The following is a 19,914-nucleotide window of genomic DNA, read 5'->3' on the forward strand; positions in this document are numbered from 1 at the left end:
TCAATGACATGAGCCAAAGTATATGTGAACTGCTGTATGGAAAGTGAATTTGCTCTGTAAATCTTCACCCAAATCACAATAAATAAATAAATAAGAAAAAAAAAAAAGAAGGAATCAGGAATAGTTAGAGATTTTTAGTAGGATAGAAAAAGGCAACCATCTCAGAAAAAGACAGTCTTCTTTTCTGTTAAGAATGAAAGGAAAAGGAGAAGTATATGAAAGAGGTTTAGTGATGGAAAGAAAGTCTGTTTTATTCTATCAGCTCTTAATGAAGTTGCTAACTTCCTCATTGTTCTGATGGGTTCTCATCTGGACCTTTAATAATGGTGGGCACCTATATCTCCAGGACATCTAAGGGAAGGTGACTAAACTCAATGACCTCTCGAAAGTTGAGTTTCTGACCTTTAGGGTTCTTTCTATAAACTCATCCCAAGCTGGAATCCAGGGAATCCACATTCCAGCTCTGTCTTTACACTGAAGTTCTTTCTCAGTCTAGGATACAAAAAAATCTTTACCTTCCATTCTCCCTCTCTCTCTCTCTCTCTTTCTCTCTTTCTCTCTCTGTCCTCCGCCCCCTCCCGCCTCTAATAGCATTAACACTTTCAAAGTCACCAGCATCAAAGTACCTTATCAAGCAGCTTCTGACTAGGATGAGGGCTGGGCCTGAATAAACTGAACACCACATAGAGGGAGCACAGACGTTTGAGCTAACCAGAAGGCTGGTGGATCAAACCCACCAGCCACTCCTTGGAAGGAAGGTTGGGCAATCTTCTTCCATAATGATACCCACCTCAGAAACCCAAGGAGGGGTCACGATGAGTCGGATCTGACTCCATGGCAGTGCACTGCATTGTTGTTTAGCCTAGGGTGACATCTTAGCTCTTCTACTTCTAGCCATGCTACTTTGGGCCTATGACTTTACTTCTTTGAGTCTCAGTTTCTTCATCTTGAAAATGATGATGATGATCTACCTCTCAAGATTATTGTATTACACAAGATATCCATGTAAAATAAAAATGGCATGGCGGAGGCATCTGACCTCCTCTAACTTCACAAGGGGGCAAGAGGATCTAGATCAACATCAATAGCCCAAGGCTGATTCCCATGAGGACTAGGTCAGAAGTGCCTCTACTAAACTTTTTACCAATTCTGACACCAACCATCCCTCTCACAGTACTCTACTTCTCTGCTGTGTTCAATGATTTATTGCAATGGCCACACAAAATACTCATGATTATGGGGTTTATTATGGAAGTAACAGGTTATAATTCAGGATCAGAGACAACTCAGGGTATAGGTCTTCAATCAGGACAGCCTCTCCTCAGCAGTGCCTTAAGGTACACCTCACTCTGGCCCTCAACCTCTCAGCCCCAGGCCCCTTGGCTTTGTCCTGCTTAGGCAAGTGTTACAGAGCTTTTTTTTTTAGCTCTGCTGGTAAATGCGCAGGGGCACCCCCACTGCACCAACAAGCCTCTTGCCCAAAAGCACTCAGCTTTCTCACTCTGTGGGCTGAGAAGTCCAACTCTCTGTCTCACACCAGTCTCTTGGTTCTGCTGCTACAGTCTCTCTGCTGCTGCTTCTTGCTGTCTCTTGCAGTCTCTATCACAGCTCTCTATCTCCTGGATCAAGGAGTTTCAGTGCAGGGATCCTGGGTCCAAAGAATGCACTCTACTCCTGGATCTTCTTTGTTGATTGTAGGGAGGTCTCCCCTTTCTGCCTCTGAGATGGCTCATTTTAAGTTTAGCAGGATGGCAAACTGACCAATCCCCATGTTAGGGTTCCATACATCTTATTTGCATGATTCCACCCCTACAAGGGTATCAAGTATCTTATTTACATCTGCAAGCTATCCAATCTCCTGTACCTCAAATTTGAATAGTCCTATCTAATCATTTGGTAGGAGTTACAAAGATTATGGCTAGAAGGGCCATATTAAGTAATTCACTGCATGGCAGTATTTGACACAGGATAAACATGCAACAAATGTCACTATTATCATAATTACAGATTTCTCACTTTAAAAGTTCTGTCAGATAATGATTCTAAGCAGAAAATACTGAAGAAATGAAGTGATGTGTTTGGAATCTGCTTCAAAATAATCTAGGGGATGAGGGGAAGAATATAGATGAAACAAAAGTAATCACATTTTGAAAACGTTGAATGTGGGTGATGAGTATGTTGGATTCATTGCTGTATCTGTCTATTTTTGTATATGTTTGAAATTTCCTACAATCAAAGGTTTAAAGGTATAAATACTAGGGGAAGGAAATACTGTAATAATATAAATACCTATATAGTAAGTCCTTGGGTTACAGACGACTCATACTTGCCGTTTAATGTTATGTAAATTTATCCTCACTTTGGAACAATTGAACCAACACATATTGGAAACAAATTCTTCATCATAATCACCTTCACCTGCTGCATGTGCTGCTTTTAAATCATTAAAAAGGCTCCAAGCCTTTTTTTACACGAAAGTCAAGTTAATAAGAATTGTATACACCTGTTCTTACTTACCTACAAATCTGTCTTAAAGATCTCCTTAATAACTCAGGGACTGCTACAATGTATTGAGGCAGTACTGGTAGTTCAGGGATAGAATCTAGCCTTCCAAGTGGGAGACAAGGGTTTGCTTCCTGGCCAATGCACCTCAACCCCAGCCAACGCCCCTCTGTCAGTGAAGAATTGTTGCGATGATGTGAAACAGCTTTCAGTGGGGCTTCCAGACTATGATGGACTAGGAAGAAAGTCCTGGAGGATCTACTTCCAAAAATCAACCAATGAAAATCCTGTGGATCACAATGGTTCAATCTGCGACCAATCATGGGATTATGCACGTCATGGTCACCATGAACTGGGTGTCAACTCAACAATAGCTAATGCCAATAACAACATATTTCATTTTAAGATTAAAGTTAGTCTAGGTGATTGACAAAGGAAAAGTGATTTGAATTAAAAAAAAAAAAAATGTAAAGCCAATATCCCATATTAGTTTTTCAAACAGAAATATCTCAGATGAGGAGAAGGGAGCAGAGCCACTAGTGACACTTCTCTGCCTTCTTTTTGGGTTGTACATGCATTTTACTTTTCTCTGCTTGGGTTGTACATGCATTTTTAGATTGACAAACTCTAGGTGGTGGCACTTGGCTCTGAGTACCCCTAGAGGCCCCACTGAAAGAGGGTGAAGAGCAAGAATGTTCCTGAGTTAGGAAAAGTGAGTAAAACATTCAGGGACAGTGGGTACCATCAGCTCTCCTCAAACCCCAAACCCCAAAAAAAACAAATTCATTACCATCAAGTCGATTCCGACTCATGTAGGACAGAGTAGAATTGCTCCATAGGATTTCCAAGGCTGTAATTTTTATGGAAGCAGACTGCCACATTTTTCTCCCATGGAGTGGCTGGTGGATTCGAGCCATACCTTTCAGTTAGCAGTTCAGCACTTAATCACTGCACCACCAATGCTTCTTTTCTCAGACTGAGTTCTTTCTAAAGCCTGACTTTGGACTATTACTTGACACTGCCTTGGGAGGTTGGTTCAGTTCGGTCTGGGCCTATCTTTAAGGAATTTTCACATCAGATGAGTGGGACCTCTCAGAACACAGCTAATGTGTTAGATTATGCTTGACAGGAAAGTTCATTTGGGTCTGAGCACTTTGAGAGGCTCTGACAATACCAGTCACAGCACATCCTGACATCATCTCTCTTCTTCCACATCTTCCCACTGAGAAAAGTCTGGAGACTGGAAATAAAATTCTTCTCAAATTTTACCTTCAAGCAGCCCATTCTAAGCCCCTCTATCTGAGAGAGTAGATAGTTCAATAAGCTTTGTTTTGAACAAATGCCTCTGAGTCCCCAAACTCTGCCTGGATTGGGAGAATAGACAAAAATACTTACTCTTCTTGAAGAATGAATTCACTATTTTCTGGCGAAAACTGCCCGGTCACAGGATGTCTAAACACTGTGGTCTGCTGGTTATGGCTAAAAAGAAAGAAAGAGATGATGAACGGAAAGATGTGTGAACGGAAGGGATTACAAACACTTATCAGTAATATTCAGGGACCCTTGGCCATCAAAGATTCCTTCCAGGGTGTGAAAGCGGGGCCTCTTCTCTGAGATGCCTTTGATCTGTCACAACTCAGCCACATTTAAAAGCCAAGATCTTCCAGCTCAGGTGCCAAAGCCTACCTAAAGGCAGGGATTTTAATTCTAGGGAAGTCTTGGCTCCTACAGAACACTCCATCTTAGAGAGAGATTTATTTCAACAAACTGAGACAGTGAACATAAAATTACTTTAAGATGGCACGAGCTACAAGAATGAAGGAAAGCAGGCGGCACTTTCAACGGCTTCCAACAACCATGAAGGAAGGAAGGAATTCTAAGAATTAGCCACCCACCCAGAAAATTCTATCTTCTTAAAATTCTTCTCCTGATTACAAAATATCTTCACTTCAGTGATGGGATATAAATGTAGGGGCATGCCTCTGCAACATGACCTGTACAATTTCAACACTGTGGGGTTTCTATCACCCTTTTGAAGTTAGGAGGATCGGCTTCCACGCCAAGCTGACAGACACAACCAAAGTGTGTAGGTGTTTTGTGCATGGACAAAGGCTGCCTGGTTCTTTGAAAAGGGAGAGGAACTGGCCTTCCATTCTAGAGGCCCCTGGGCAGCTGACTCTGCAGGCTGCTGGTTTGCTTCACGAATAAACTAACCTCGCCTCCTTTTCAAAAAATAATAATAGGTGCTATATAAAACACTTTTCACAAACACAAAATTAATGCATGGTCATTTTAGAAATTTAGAAAATATAGAGAGGGAAAAACAAATCATCTATGACCTCACCACTTGGAAATAAAAGCTGGATATCTTCTAAGTTTTTCTTTTCTTCCATTGCTTAAAAAAAATAGTGTACATAAAAATCTGTACCTGCTCTTCTCACTGTTAACATAAAAATTCCCTATGTCATTAAGACTCCTTCATTTGAAATAGCTGAAGAATAGTCTTATATGGATATACATTTTTTTCTTTCCATAACCATTCAAAAAATGATTACTCGAGCTCTGCTTTAGATGCTAGAAACACAGTAGTGAAAAAAGTCCTAATTCTCATGATTTTGTTGCTGTTAGTTACCATCAAGTTGATTCTGGCACATGGCAACCCTCTGTGTGCAGAGTAGAATGCTCCACAGGGTTTCCAAGGTTGTGATCTTTCTGAAGCAGATTACCAGGCCTGTCTTCTGAGGTGCCTCTGAATGGGTTCAAAGCTTTCACCTAGTAGTCAGCACTTAACTGTGCCACACAGCCACATTCTAGAAAGGTTACATTCTTCTAGTGTTGGGCATTTTAGATGTATCCCCTCCCCACTATTAAAATCAATACATTATTGAGTATAGGCTTTTTCTGCAATTCAAATTGTTTTCTTGGGTTAAAGTCCCAGAGGTAAAATTACCAAATCAAAGGCTATGGACATTTTTAAAGGCTCCTGATTCAGACAGTTAAAATGTGTTCACTGTCAGAGTCAATATGGCAGTGTTAAGATATTAGCTCCATCTCCAAGCTGAACATTGAGCCTCCTTAGAGATTGTTGTTGTTGTTATGTGCCATCAAGTCAGACCTGATTCATAGTGACTCCTCCTTGGGTTTCCCAGGAGGTATCACTACGGAAGTAGATTGCCCAACCTTCCTTCTGAGGAGTGGCTGGTGAATTTGAACCACCAGCCTTCTGACCAGCAGTCAAGTGCCTTAGGCACCTTCCCTAGAGATTAGTAGGTCTAAATCAGCATAACAGAAAGGTGAAAACAGGAAAGATTGCTATACCTACAACAGTTTGTCTTACTCCACATCCCTCTCACGTCCTATGCTGTGTGTCTGGTACAAGCTGGGCACTGAGGGTTCAAGCACCCTGAATCCCAATAAGCCAAATGTGAAGCAGCCAGAGCCTAATGGCTAGGCTGCTCCCTGAGCCCTGCAACTGTGCACCACCCGTGCCACCCTGCCATCTTCCAACCACAGGCAGTCTCTGAATTCCCAGCTTCTGCTCCCAGGTGAACCCTTGGAATCCTATGACTTCATCTGGCAGGCAGCAGCCTGGTCTTCCCAAAAAACCAGAGTCAAGGCATGAACATCTAGACAAAGAAAGAAGCAGATCCTTTAACACCTGTTTCAGAAATCCTTGTACCGTGTTCAAGGGTTAGGCTTTATTTATACCCAGATTCTTCAAGAAAGTCATCTCCACTCACCAGGGAATTTGAAAACATGAATTCTAATCTAAGCCCTCTCTCTCCACCTGCCTCATTCCCACCTTGGGGTGGAGGGAAGCCCTCCCTGTTCAATAAGGGCACAACAATAAAGCAACAGCAGCACTATCCACTATTACCTCTAAAGTGCTTTACAGTCTACAAAACATTTTCTTACACATCTCAACTACTAACACCATAACCTTCATTTTAGGGAAAAGTAAATTGGGCTCAAGATAACTTCATCAATAAGTGATAAGACCAAGACAGGAATGCAGGTCTTCAGTTTCTAAATTCTGTACTCTTTGCATCATAAGCTTCTGTTCCCTTCCCTTAAGAATCTGTGGGGCTGGCAATATCCTGGCCATGATCAGAAAGCACTAAAGACAGACATCAGAAAATCAGCACCATCCTGCTGCTATCCCATCTCATCTTTCCCGCTTCTTGGCCCAATGTCAAAGTTCTGAATGACAATGCCTATATGACACTAGTTCTCAAACTGCCTTTGGGGCTGCCACTAGGTCAGCTTGGTGGACATCTGGTAGATGAGGGCGAAGAGTGGCTTCAGTATGTCATTAAGAGTGGCAACAGTATGAGAACAAAAGTTCAATAATTACTCATAAGCTAAGAAGATACGAGGGCAGGGAAACTAGAGTACTGGAAAGGGAATAAACTGAACAGAAGTAAAGAGAATGTTGACACACAGTGATAAATGTAACTAGTGTCACTGAACAATTTGTGTGGAAACTGTCAAATGGGAACATAGAATGCTGTCAACTTTCACCAAAAACTCAATAAAACACTACTTTAAAAAATGAATCTCATGTCCTATCATCCTGTCTCAAGAAGCATTTAGCAGGCACAAACACATCCCCTGAAATACTTGTTCTTAAACCTGAATTGCCACCTCGCTCCCTGGTGGTGCGGAGATGGCCTGGCTGGAAGCCAAGTGGCTGGTTTCAAAGATGCAGAGAACCTCTCTGCCCTCCCAACAAGGACTTCTGCTTCTCTTCAGGCTACCGAGAAAGTAATTTGGTGAATGAGGTAAAATACAACCCAACTTTTATTTTCAAATCCTGCTCTTCCTACCAGGAGCAGTCCCTCAAAAATCAGTGGCAATCCACTTGCAACTTTTCTGAGAGATTAATTTTCTATTCCTGTAGATTTTGACTATAATGTGAATGGCAACTCTGGCTGGTTAAATATATAAGTTCCAATTACTTAGCACAACACTTTTTTTGGTGTGGTAAAAAGTCCTGGAATTACAGCAATGACGTGCAACACTGGAGGTCAGAGCGCCCTGATAAATCTGGGATTCTGATATGGCTGTGCTAAGAATGTGACAAATCTGCTCTGTCAGCACTGTCTTATCTGGCTATGCTATAAGAAAAAGTAGAAACAGCTTAAAAAGTAAGAAAAGTATCTGGTTTAAAAGCCTAAAGAGGGTTTCTATCAAAACTCTCTTCTCATTGGTATGCTCTTTGGGTATTTGCTACTCTGGACCTTCTGGCTCCTCAATGTGATCCCAGAATATTCTAAAAGAACTGCCCTGAAGGCCTAAAGTCACATTCAGCACTGCCTCAGGCTTGTTAACGCACTTAATATCTTTGTTCTAAATCTCAGCATCTCAAAAAAACCAAGGATTCTGGGTAACCTAATAGTGTTCATATTGAGGTCCCATAACTGGAAATTGAAACTCAACTCCAAAAACCCAGAAGTAGTCTCCTCTTCAGTTCTCATTTGGGCAGCAGGGTCAAGAGGTAGCAATCAAGATTGGCATCACATCTCCATATTCTCTCAATATTTCTTAATGTCCTTATGATTTTTTCTGTGTGTGTGCGTGTGTGTGTGTGGTAAATGCATATGCAACAAAATATTTGCCACTTCAACATTATTTACATTCAGTGACAATGTTCACTTTTATTTTGTTGTTCAAACATCATCACTATCCAAATATCTCCTTCTATTTTATTGCACTTTTTAAATATCTCCTTGTTTTATTTTATTTACTTGACACATTTACAAATTTACTAGTGTAATTCAGAACATCACCACTGTTGATCTGATGTTTCTTAAGGGGACTGAGACTCTTATTTAAATGGTCTTGTGAGCTTGCACTATTTTGAAAATGTCAAGATTTACAATAGCTTGGTGCACACAGGCATTACTCTCAAGGCCCCTTCTTCCAGAAACATGGGAACTGGGCCTTGATAAGCCAATATGTGTCCCTATCATCTCTCTCCAAGTGGAAGCTAACACCAGAGCACTTAATATCTCTCCTGAGGCACTTCATATCTTTGTTCTAAATCCCAATGTCCCAAGAAAATCAAGGATTCTGGGTAACCTAATAATGCTGTTATGGAGGTCCCATAACTGGAAATTGGAACTCAACTTCAAGAACACAAGATGCTATCTCTTGGTTCAAAGTTCAGCCTCATTTAATGTCTGCCCTGAGCAATAGACCAGCCCTGGGGTCTGGAGATCTGGGTTCAAACTAGAGCAAACCACCTTACCACTCTGAGCCTCAGTTCTTTACCATAGCAGCCTTCCCAAAAGGTTACTGTGAGCATAAAATGAGAAAACTTAAGAAAGAGCCTGAATCCTAGCTGCCCTTCAGGTCTGAAATTGAACCCACACCTGCAGCTTCCAGCCAAACAAAAGATAGGCATATGAGTTGAACATTTACCTGAGGTAGATACACTCCTTAGAGAAATCAATCATGGGAGAAAGAAGGGCTGCTTATGCACAGGGAGACAGGGGGCAGGAGTGCATGGAGGGATGGACACAGGGAAGAGGTAACTACAGGGAGGAAGTGAGAGGGGAGCTGTTGCATTGGGGTAAATTGTAGTCAATGTCATGAGACAAAGTGTATGTGAACTGCAGCATGGAAAGTGGATTTGCTCTGTAAATTTTCACCCAAATCATAATAAAAAAAAAAAAGAAAGAAAGATAGAAAGAACCCGGAATCATTCCAGGCATACAGAGAATACACAATGTTTGCTGAACCTGACTGTGCCTTGACTATGGCAATGACCAATAAGCATCTAAAATTTAACAAAGACAAAGTGACCTTCCCTTTCCACTCCCCTAACACAATATTCCTCCAGGCTTCTCTATTTCCATTACCAGCATCACTACCCAAAAACCCTGGAGTCACCCCTCTGTTCCTTTCTTTCCTTTAACCTCCACATATAATGTATTAGCAAGTCCTGCTGCCTGTATCTACAAAATATACTCTTAATTCGTCCACTTCTTCCCATCTCTACAGTCAGCATCCTTGTCCTAACTGTACTTCCTGCTTCTTCCCTGGACTCTGCCATCCATTTCCCTCAACGAAATCCTGATGGCCTGATAGATCATTAAAAGTATGAGTCCATGTCACATTTCTTTAAACCCTAAAACAGCCCCACTTCACATATGAAATAAAATTCAAACTTCTTACCCTGATTTACAAGACCGTAGCTGAGTTGGCCGTGCCCAGATCCATCCTCATCATAAATGATTCTTCTCCTTCCCCACCCTGCCCCAGTCACAGAGGCCTCCTTTCTGTTCCTCAAATAAGCTCGTTCCTACTTACCTTCCTTTGTACTAGCTGTCTTTTCAGCCTGAATGGACATTCTTTCCCCCACTCTCATAGCTGATTCACTGTCAATCAGACCTGAATTAACAAATCATCATCTAAGAGCCTTCCCAATACCCTCTAAAGAAGACCTCATATTACATCATCCTATTTTAATTATCACTATCTTTGTATTCCATGAAAGCAAGGAACTTGTCTGTCTTTTCATTCTATATCAGCCTAAAACAGTGCCTGGCACAAAGTAGATGCTCACAAAATATCTGCTGAATGAATGAATGAGAAATGACTCACAGGACTCCTACCTTAGTAGGAGGCCATGCCTCCAAATGAGCTAGCTAACCACTACAGAAGTCTGGACTCAGATCACAATGAGACAAAAACCTAACAGGTCACTAGCCTTCAGAAGGCTTCTACTCCTACTGCCAGAGGAAGGAAGAATGAGACACCAACATGTTAAAAATGCTTCATTCTTGGCTCTCCTCTGTTTTACATTGTAATTTGGAAAAATTAGCCCTCTCCTGCAACTGCTTCCCACCCCTGCAAGGAGGGTTAATACACTCAACAGAGACAATCAAAAAAATGGAATGCAAATACCCAAGAGAAAAATTACTGAGTGATTACAAACACAGGAAGATAACGCAAACACCACCCATACCTCTCTTTTGTGAACAATGAGAGTATTTGGTGTGAAACCTACAATTTGATTATATAGTCTTTCGTGTGACACTCTGTATATTTCATGATGTTTATTCTCTTCTCCCCTTCACCCTGCCCCAGTAAGATCCTCAGTTCCTGAAGGGCTGGGAACAGTCATTCACGTATTTCTCATGTCTCCTTAGCACTGAAACAGTAACACCCATGGCATAGGTGCCTGAACTTCTTTAACTAACTCAAAAGCCTGAGCACAGACACATGTGAATCTCTTCACCATTTCATTTTCTGGTTTCTGCCGCCCAGTGCATTGCAGTGCCACCAGAGGGTGGAGGAGGCAGGAGCTCACACTCTGATGAAGGAGCCTACACCCTGGCCGGGAGACTACCAGCCCAGGGGAGTATACAGCAGACCAAAGCAAGTTCCCACTCCCAAACTACCACATCTGACTTACACTCACTTGCTAACTAGGCAGCGATAGTGAAATCCAGCCAAAGCCTATACTCACCACCTGGAGCATCAGTTGATAATTACTCTCCTTGTCCAAAGGTGCCAAAAGGGGCAGAGCCTGGCACAGACAGTACTGGGAATCAGGGATACACAAAATGAACAGAGCAAACTGAAAGTTCTCACACTTTGCAAAGATGGAAATCTGTCCTTTCCAAATCCTGGATTTGACAGACTGAAGTCATCCAATGATTTGAAAAGTTTTGCATTTCATTAGGCTATCCAGATGTTTTGATGCACTAGGTGGCCAACTTATTTTGTAAACACCTCTTTCTGATCCTGTAACCTGCACTGCAAACTCCTTTCCTTCCCATGAATATGGAGCCCCAACATAGTTGCTAGTTGGTTAATAGGAAGTTTTAACTTTGACTTCACAGATCGTCAATACCCATGAGAAGATTAAAGCCAAACCCCTATCTAATGAAGAAACAAACACAGATAATATAAAAGAAGATGTATACTCCCTTCCCCCAACATTTTTTTAAGGGAAGTTTGCAGAGAAAGCAAGGTATAGGAATGGTGCTTGCTTTGCTACTGTCAACCAGCTCCCTGCCTCTAAGCAGCTACTCAACCTCTCTTGCCTCAGTTTTCTCATCTGTAAAATGAGGGGGTTGGGTTCTCCAGGAGGCCTGCAGAGTATAAACCCCAGGCAGATCAGAGTCACACAGACTGAAGGCCAAATTCCAGCTCTGCCACATACTGGGAGTTTGACCTTGAATAAGTGACCTTAGTCTTGGTTTCTTTATCTGTAAAAGAAGATAATACTAACCCTGCAATGTTGGTAGGAAGAGTACTAATAATGTGCCCAGCCCACAGCAGACACTGAACCTTCAGCGACTGTTATATTTTTCTTGTGCTAACTCTAAAACTCCACTCTAAAAAACTAAAGTTGTTTTGCCTTTTCTCATCTTGCAAATTTCAGTATTATTAGCCTGCCATAGAACAGACTCAAGAACATATTTTCTTCCTTTTGAATTAAGGCACAAAACTCAGTCTCCTGTTTAAACTTCTATTTAAAGAACTCATCTTCCAGGCAGTGATTTAAGACCAACAGGTGCCTTTCTTTTGCTGCAGTTATCTCTCCCATAGGATTGAGCCCAATGGTTCTGAAAGTACAACCCATGAAAAATCACTTCCCCAGCAAGCTGCACTGAGCCAGGGACCCACTTTTTTCAGAAGTTTAAAAACTTCATGGAAAATATTTCCAACCTCGGAGAACACCCAGTTACATGTTTCTATTTAACACTCTTTTAAAAAAAAAAAAAAAAATTCAGGCTCTTCAAGTGTTAAATGAGAAGGCTGGACCAGGTGAAGTTTCAGGCATCTTCCAAATGTAACGTTTGAAGATGCTGAAGTTCATCTCAAACTGGTGTCTTCCACAGAGCTACAAACAGAAATTTAACAACAAAAGTACAGAGGCAGAACAACTGTCCTCCCTGATCTCATTTGCCAACAGAATATCTTTTGTAATAACATCAGGAGGTACAGGCAATACTTTTGTTCTATTTACTTCGAATTAAATTTTATATTTATTTTTTTAACTGTAGTTCCTCCCAACCATTGAAAACTCCTTTCCCTCAGTCCTCAGTCAGTACTTGGCTTTTATGAATTAGAATACGTTGCAGTAAATTCAATCCCAGTAAAACCAGTACAGGACTAACCTGCTCTCTTGTTCTTGCTGAGAATGGCTGAAGATACCCTCACTCTGTCCTTGAGCTCCATGTTTGTGCCTTCCCAGTTGTGGCCTTCAGAAAACCCTGGTGGAGGTCAGAGAGGTAGGAAGCTCCCCAGTTGCCTACAGAGGAGAAGGTGAGGCTCCCAACCTGTCTTTTTTCTGTTTCACTTCTTGAGCAGCTGCCTCCCAAGGTGTCACAGATCCAACAGCTACTTGGTCCTGCTCATTCATTTCCCTTCCTCATTCCTCTCCACTCCCACATAAAAACTGGCAACCATGCAGGAACTTAGTTCCAGCTCTGAGTCACCGCCCTGAAGCAGCCAAGGAGTGCACTGCTGGGGGTAAACAGCGAGGCAGGCAATTCGTGTCTCTAGGACCCAATGCTTCTGCTCTTCTTTGGGACAAGTCATAGGAAACCTACTAGCTCAGAGACCAGAATGAGTGGCTCCCTCAGTTTTGCCCTGCCACAGTACAGCTGAAATCACCATCAAAGCAGTCTCTGGAGGAGAAATAATAGCTCTTTTAGCAACATTTCTCACCAGGCAGAAGGGAAGAGGTTGAGCAGTTAAGCCACCATACCCACCCTCCCTCACAACAATTATCACTGCTTGGGATAGCTAAGGCTCTCTCGTCACATATTGATCCATGTGGCTCTCATTCCCAGAGAGGTCTGAAGGGAGAAGGGGAAAGGGAGCAGAAAAAGAAACTGTCACTGCCGTCGAGTTGGATCCAACTCATAGTGACCCTTCCTTGGGTTTCTGAGGCAATATCTCTATGGAAGTAGATTGCCCAATCTTCCTTCCAAGGAGTGACTAGTGGGTTTGAACCGCCAGCCTTCTGGTTAGCAGTCAAATGCCTTAGGCACTATGTCACCAGAGCTCCTTGGGGGGGGGGGGGCAGGGAACTAAGGCACCAAAACCACAGGCTCTACTGTCACACCCTTGGACAAGCAATGATGCTGGGCTTCTCACCAGAGCAGATCAACACTGTGGCTCTTTTTACTGTAATATACATAGGTCTACAAGGCACAATGCAGATGGCCACTTGAATATAAGTTCTGCAGAGGACAGACTTCTGTTTTCAGTTGTTTCCAGTGTGTAGCATAGTGTCTGGCACATAGTAGGTGCTCAATAAGTATTTGCTGAATAAAAAAAAATATGTACAAAATTACATATTTTGTTTCATCTACTTGGGATAACAGTTTTACTACAATATGTATTTATTACCTTCTCCTCACTTTTCCCCCATTAGAAATCTCCATATCCTTCCTAACTCCTTAACACTGCCTGTAGTGAGTATTCTATAGATCTCTAAATCCAGAGGTGATTTATTCTGAAACAAATGAAGTTGAAGCTTTAGGGCCCCTCTCTTTCACAAGCCCTTTCCAAAGCTCCAGGAAGTACCCTAGCAAGGTGCTTACATGCTTTTTGTAATTTTATGTATTTTTAAACAGGATGTCCAAACTGTACAAACATCAAGCTCCACAAAATATACATCCACCACAGCAGAATGAAAGAATGACTCACAAGTCATCCTGACATGTCTTCCTAACAAGGGCTTTTGGTTTGACAAATCTTGTTTTAGCAACAGAAGAAAAATATGAGTCCCATCCAAACCGAAGGCAACGAGGAGGGAGTAATCGAAACTCAAAGCAAACTCACTGCTATGGAGTCAATTCTAACTCATAGAGACCCCCATAGGGTTTCTGAGGCTGAGATCTTTACGGAAGTAGATCATCCCATTTTCCTTCTGGGAGCCGGTAGGTTTGAACCAACAACCTTCTGCAGCCAAATGCCTTATCCACTAGGCCACCAGAGATCCTCACCTTAACCTATGGGCACATCCTGATCAATTACAAGTCAACTGCTATAAAGACTGGATTGGGTGTTAAGAGCACAATTCACACCTACCTGGCTTTATTATGTGTTTAGCACTCCAGTGCTTTGGGAAAAAACAATGATTAAGCCCAAATCACACACAGTGGATAAGAGCATAAGAAATAGGAGCTTATCATCCAATAGGGTAGACTGATACAGATATAGATACAAATAGATAATCATATGAAAACAAAATGAAACTCACTGCTATTGAGGCAATTCTGACTCATACTGACCCCTATCCTTGGGTTTCTGAGGCTATATCACTACGGAAGTAGATTGCCCAATATTCCTTCTGAGGAGTGGCTGGTGGGTTTGAACCAGCAGCCTTCTGGTTAATAGTCAAATGCCTTAGGCACTACACCACCAAGCTCATATAGATAATTATAAATATATGCTAAGGAGTTCTGGTGGTGCAATAGGTAACACATTTGGTTGCTAACCAGAAGGCTGGTGGTTCAAACCCACCCAGCTGCTCCATGGATAGAAGATGAGGCAATCTACTATAGTCTTGGAAACCCTATGGGTCGCTATGAATCAGAATCAACTCTGTGGAAGTGCTTTATTTATATGCTTCAAATTGGAGTGGGTTCTGTAATAGAGAAGTAAAGCAAAGCACATCTACTTGCTAAGGTATCAACTTGCTAGATAGGACAACCCTAGAACCAAAACCAAACCAAACTCACTGCCATCAAGTCAATTCAGACTCACAGCAACCCTGCAGGACAGAGTGGAACTGCTGCATAGGTTTCCAAGGCTGTAAATCTTTATGGAAGCAGACTGCCTCATCTTTCTCCACGGGAACAGCTGGGGAGTTCAAACCACAGACTTTTTGATTAGCAGCCCTAACCACAGCACCACCACAACTCCTTAACCACCCCAGAAAGTAACTCATTTTATCCCAATTTGCAAATGGAAAACCAAGGCCCAATGGACCAAGCCACCTCAAGGCCATGTAACTAGTAAGTGGCATGGTCAGAATTCAAGCTCCTATCAGCCTGACTCCAGAGTATATGTTTATTTTAGCAGCTGTACTTCAATCAATGCCCTGTTGCTCTACAGAACCTCCAACATGTCTGGGGAGACACGCTGGTTTCAGAGCTCCAGGAACCACATCAGACACCAGCAGAGGCTGGCAAGCTTCCAGAGGCCCACACTTCCACCAGTGGAGGAAAAGGACGTGTCATGAGTTTATTCATCATGTATGCAGGTATAACTCTTTTTCACCAGGCAACACGCAAGCAGGGATCAGTGACAGATACCCGGGAACCAGAAGTGGAGGCAAGTAGCTCCCAACCTATGGCCCTGCCTCCAAGCTCCCTTGTCCTTGTTGCCAGATTAATCATGCTGGAACACAGCTCTCATTCCAACATCTCCTGCCTGTACACCATCCATGGCTCCTCATTGCCTAAAGCCTCTTACCTCTCACTGTTTCTCTATATAGATCTTTGGCTCCTGCCAAATTAATCTATTCAACAGTTCTCAAGTCACTCTGTCTTTCCTACCCCTGGGTCTTTGTTCCTGCTGTCCTCTTCCCTAATCAATTCTGCCCAACCTTCAAGGTCTCATCTCTTTCAAGAAGTCCTTTCTGATTACTCGGGGCCACTTTGATCTCACCTTCCTCAGTAACTCAGCCATGAAGGATTATAGTCCTCAGAGCAAAAGTTTCCAAAACCTTTTTTTACTTTACTTCTCAAAAATTATTTCAGTACTACATTTTACAAGAGGGATAATAATAAACTAAAAAGAAGTTCCCTTTCCTGCCTCTAATTTAGCATTGATCCCAGAGACACTTCTTTGCCCATTTCAGAGTAACTTTTTTTTTTTTTTTTTAATGAGGGGGAGGTTGCATTTACGAAATGTTGACACATTTAAAATTTTATACATCCATCTTTTTAGAAAACAAGTCACATAAACAGAATAAAACTATATGTATTATTCTATAATTTGCTTTTCATTATACATTCTTGGGTCCCTTCTCCATATCCATATGCAGGGAGGAACATAGCAGTCCCCTCCACACACAGTTCCCCTAGAACCCTACCACAGTCAAGTCCAACACTTAGAGAGAAAGGACCCAGAAGCCCTTTCCATATACCAAGACTGCCCCAACATATAACAAAAGTTTCAAAATGATGATCTGTCAATGGATTGAGTTTTATTTAATACTCAGTTTTTAAAAATTGAGCCTAAAAATAGAGAAATTTCACATAAAAATCCAGTTCATTTTGGGGAAAGCTGTGGCAACATTTGTGCCTCCATAAGAGGTGACACAACCCTTCCAGTTCACTGCAGTTCCCACCACTCCCTATTGCTTTCCAATATTGAGGGTGAATTCCTGGTGCTATTTATCATCACATTTACATTCTTAATTTTCCTATAATAGAAAAGTTTCTTTGTATTCATATCTCAACCAGAATTGGGAAAACAAAAGAAAACTGGAGTCAGCCAAATATTACAGAAACAAACTGAAGAATACAAAAACAGGTTGGTTTGTTTATTGTTTTTATTTTTCTTATCTGCTAAGTCTCTGTACTCAAGCTTTACATTACGATATTAAATGATTCTATGGGCCAAAAAAAAATTGAACAATGCAGGAAGCATCAAAAGAAACTGGAAGGAATACACAGTCACTATACCAAAAAAGGAAAATACACAGTCACTATACCAAAAAAGGGAGCTCCGGTAGCATAGTGCCTAAGGCACTTGACTGCTAACCAGAAGGCTGTCGGTTCAAACCCACCAGCCACTCCTCGGAAGGAAGATGGGGCAATCTACTTCCGTAGTGATACTGCCTCGGAAACCCAAGGAGGGGTCTCTATGAGTCGGGTCTGACTTGATGGCACATAACAACAACAACAACATACCAAAAAAGGAATTGTTGGCATTCAACCATTGCAGGAGGTAGCATATAATTAAGAATCAATGACACTGAAGGAAGAATTCCAAACTTCACTGAAGACCCTGGTGTAAAACAAGGCTCCAGTAATTGATGGAATATCAATTGAGATGTTTCAACAAACAGATGCAACACTGGAAGCGCACACTCGTCAATGCCAAGAAATTTGACAGACAGCAATGTGGCCAACTGACTAGAACAGATCCACATACATGCCCATTCCAAAGAAAGTTGATCCAACAGAACATGGAAACTACTGAAGAACATATATTTTTTAAAAAAATTATACTGCAGATAATTCGAAAACAGTTGCAGAGTACATTGATGGGGAACTGACAGAAATTCAAGCCAGATTCAGAAGAGGATATAGAATGAGGGATATCATTGTTGATGTCAGATGGATCTTGGCTGAAAGCAGAAAATACCACAAAGGTGCTCACCTGTGTTTTATTGACTATGCAAAGGCATTCAACTGTGTGGATCATAACAAATTATGGATAACATTGCAAAGAATGGGAATTCCAGAATATTAATTAATTGTGCTCATACAGGGGGAATAGTCATGAAAATTTCTTAGCCATAAACCAAACCCTGAGGGAATGAGTGGCTGGGCTAGGGACACAGAACCATACTCTCAGGGGACATCAAGGTAAATTGGCACTACACAGTTTACAAAGAAAATGTTCTGCATTCTACTTTGGTGAGTAGCAAATGGGGTCTTAAAAGCTTGAGAGCATCCATCTAAGGTGCAATTATTGGTCTCTCCCTGTCTGGAACAAAGAAGAGTGAAGAAAATCAATGACACATGGATACCATTAGTCCAAAGGGCTGATGGACCACTTGAACCTCCACCTCCATGATCCTGAGACCAGAAGAACTACATGGTGCCCAGCTACCACAACAGACTGCTCTGAAAGGGTTATAAGAGTTAAAGGTCCAGGAAAGAATGGTAGAAAAATGTGGAACAAAACTTAAATCATAAAAAAAGACCAGACTTACTGATTAGATCAAGACTGGTGGAACCAGTCACCCTTTCAACCTAGAATTGAACTCACTCCTGTGGCTCAATTTCCAGCTAAATAATCGCTCTACACGGTAAACAATAACACTAGGAAGGCAGATGCTCCTTACAACTATCAACCATTTGAGATCAAAAGGGCAACATCTGCCCAAGGAAAAAGCTTAGAAGTAATGAAGGGTTAGGAGAGGAGGAAGAATGGGAATGAGAAACACAGGGAAGAAGTAGGAGGAGTGATGTTACATTGAGGGGACAGCAATCAATGACATGAAACAAAATGTATATGAATCATTGAGTGGAAAGCTGATTTGCTCTGTAAATTCTCACCCAATTACAGTAGAAAGTTAAAAAAAAAAAAAAAAGATGCAAGAGAAACTCAAAAAGAAAGAAAATCCCACGGAGCACAGCTGTACTCTGACACACATGGGACTGCCATGAGTCAGAGTCAAGTTGATGGCAACTGTACTGGCTACTACTGAGATACTGGGAGAACAGGCCCTGGAGTCAGGCCATCCACAACACAGACAGGCAAACTTCTTCAGAAAGCACTTGTGAAAAGTTGTCACCATTTAAAAAAAAAAATAATAATACTAATTGCTTAAACTAGGTATTCAGGAGGAATTTGTAAAGGCCCACAGTTACTAATCATCAGACCCGAATGATATTGCATCACTTGTCCCCAACACAAGTGTGACTTAAGTATATTTGTTCGTTCATTTGACAAATATTTAAGAGCTAACTAGAGCCCAATCACACAATGTCTTACACATGAAGAGTGAGTAATCAAGAAGCGGGAGGAGGTATGTAACAGCCTAGCCTTTATATCCTGTAAAGGGTGAACAAAAGGACAGAGTTTTTCAGCTTTTCAGATTCATGAATGATCATCTGTCTTCTTAGTCAAGAGTTGTAAATTCTCAAGTCAGTTTTATTAAGTCAGCTTGAGACCTATTTTATCACAAAGGGTAACCCTTGCTCTTCAGAAATCATAGCACCAAGAGTTTTAAAGCTGAACATGAGTCAGAGTTCACCTCATCCAATCTCTTTGTTTTGCAGATGAAGAAACTAAGGCCTGGGAAGTTAAGAGAATTGGTAGAGGTCATAGTTATTACTGAACCATAAATTAATACTTGATACGTGAAAAAAAGAAAAAAAAAAATCATATATTGTTTCAAAATTAATTTCCTGCCTTAAACAAACTCTAACTTCTAGTGACTAATTTCTACTGTTGTTGTTATGTGCCGTCGAGTCAGACCCAACTCACAGTGACCCCTTCTGGGGTTTCCGAGGCAGTATCACTACAGAAGTAGATTGTCCAACCTTCCTTCTGAGGAGTGGCTGGTGGGTTTGAACCACCAGCCTTCTGGTTAGTAGTCAAGTGCCTTAGGCATTACGCTACCAGAGCTCCCAATTTCTACGAGAAAACGTGAAAATTGTATTTTAGATCTGGGAATCCCTATGTCTAGTCAAA

The 19,914-nt window shown here is 41.6% G+C and overlaps 1 protein-coding gene across 1 annotated transcript in view; it reads right to left on the reverse strand.

The window, feature by feature from the left end:
* PLEKHA7 (pleckstrin homology domain containing A7) overlaps positions 1 to 19,914 on the reverse strand; it is a 323,263-nt gene that overhangs the window by 137,313 nt on the left and 166,036 nt on the right. Inside the window, exon 4 of the mRNA XM_007956820.2 lies at positions 3,898 to 3,981. Within this exon, the coding sequence (XP_007955011.2) occupies positions 3,898 to 3,981 (84 nt within the window). The remainder of the gene's footprint in view (positions 1 to 3,897; positions 3,982 to 19,914) is intronic.

The sequence above is a fragment of the Orycteropus afer genome, unplaced genomic scaffold (assembly GCF_000298275.1).
Source record: "Orycteropus afer afer isolate SDZICR_OR568_19922 unplaced genomic scaffold, OryAfe1.0 scaffold00014, whole genome shotgun sequence".
In the NCBI taxonomy this organism is placed as follows: Eukaryota; Metazoa; Chordata; class Mammalia; order Tubulidentata; family Orycteropodidae; genus Orycteropus; species Orycteropus afer.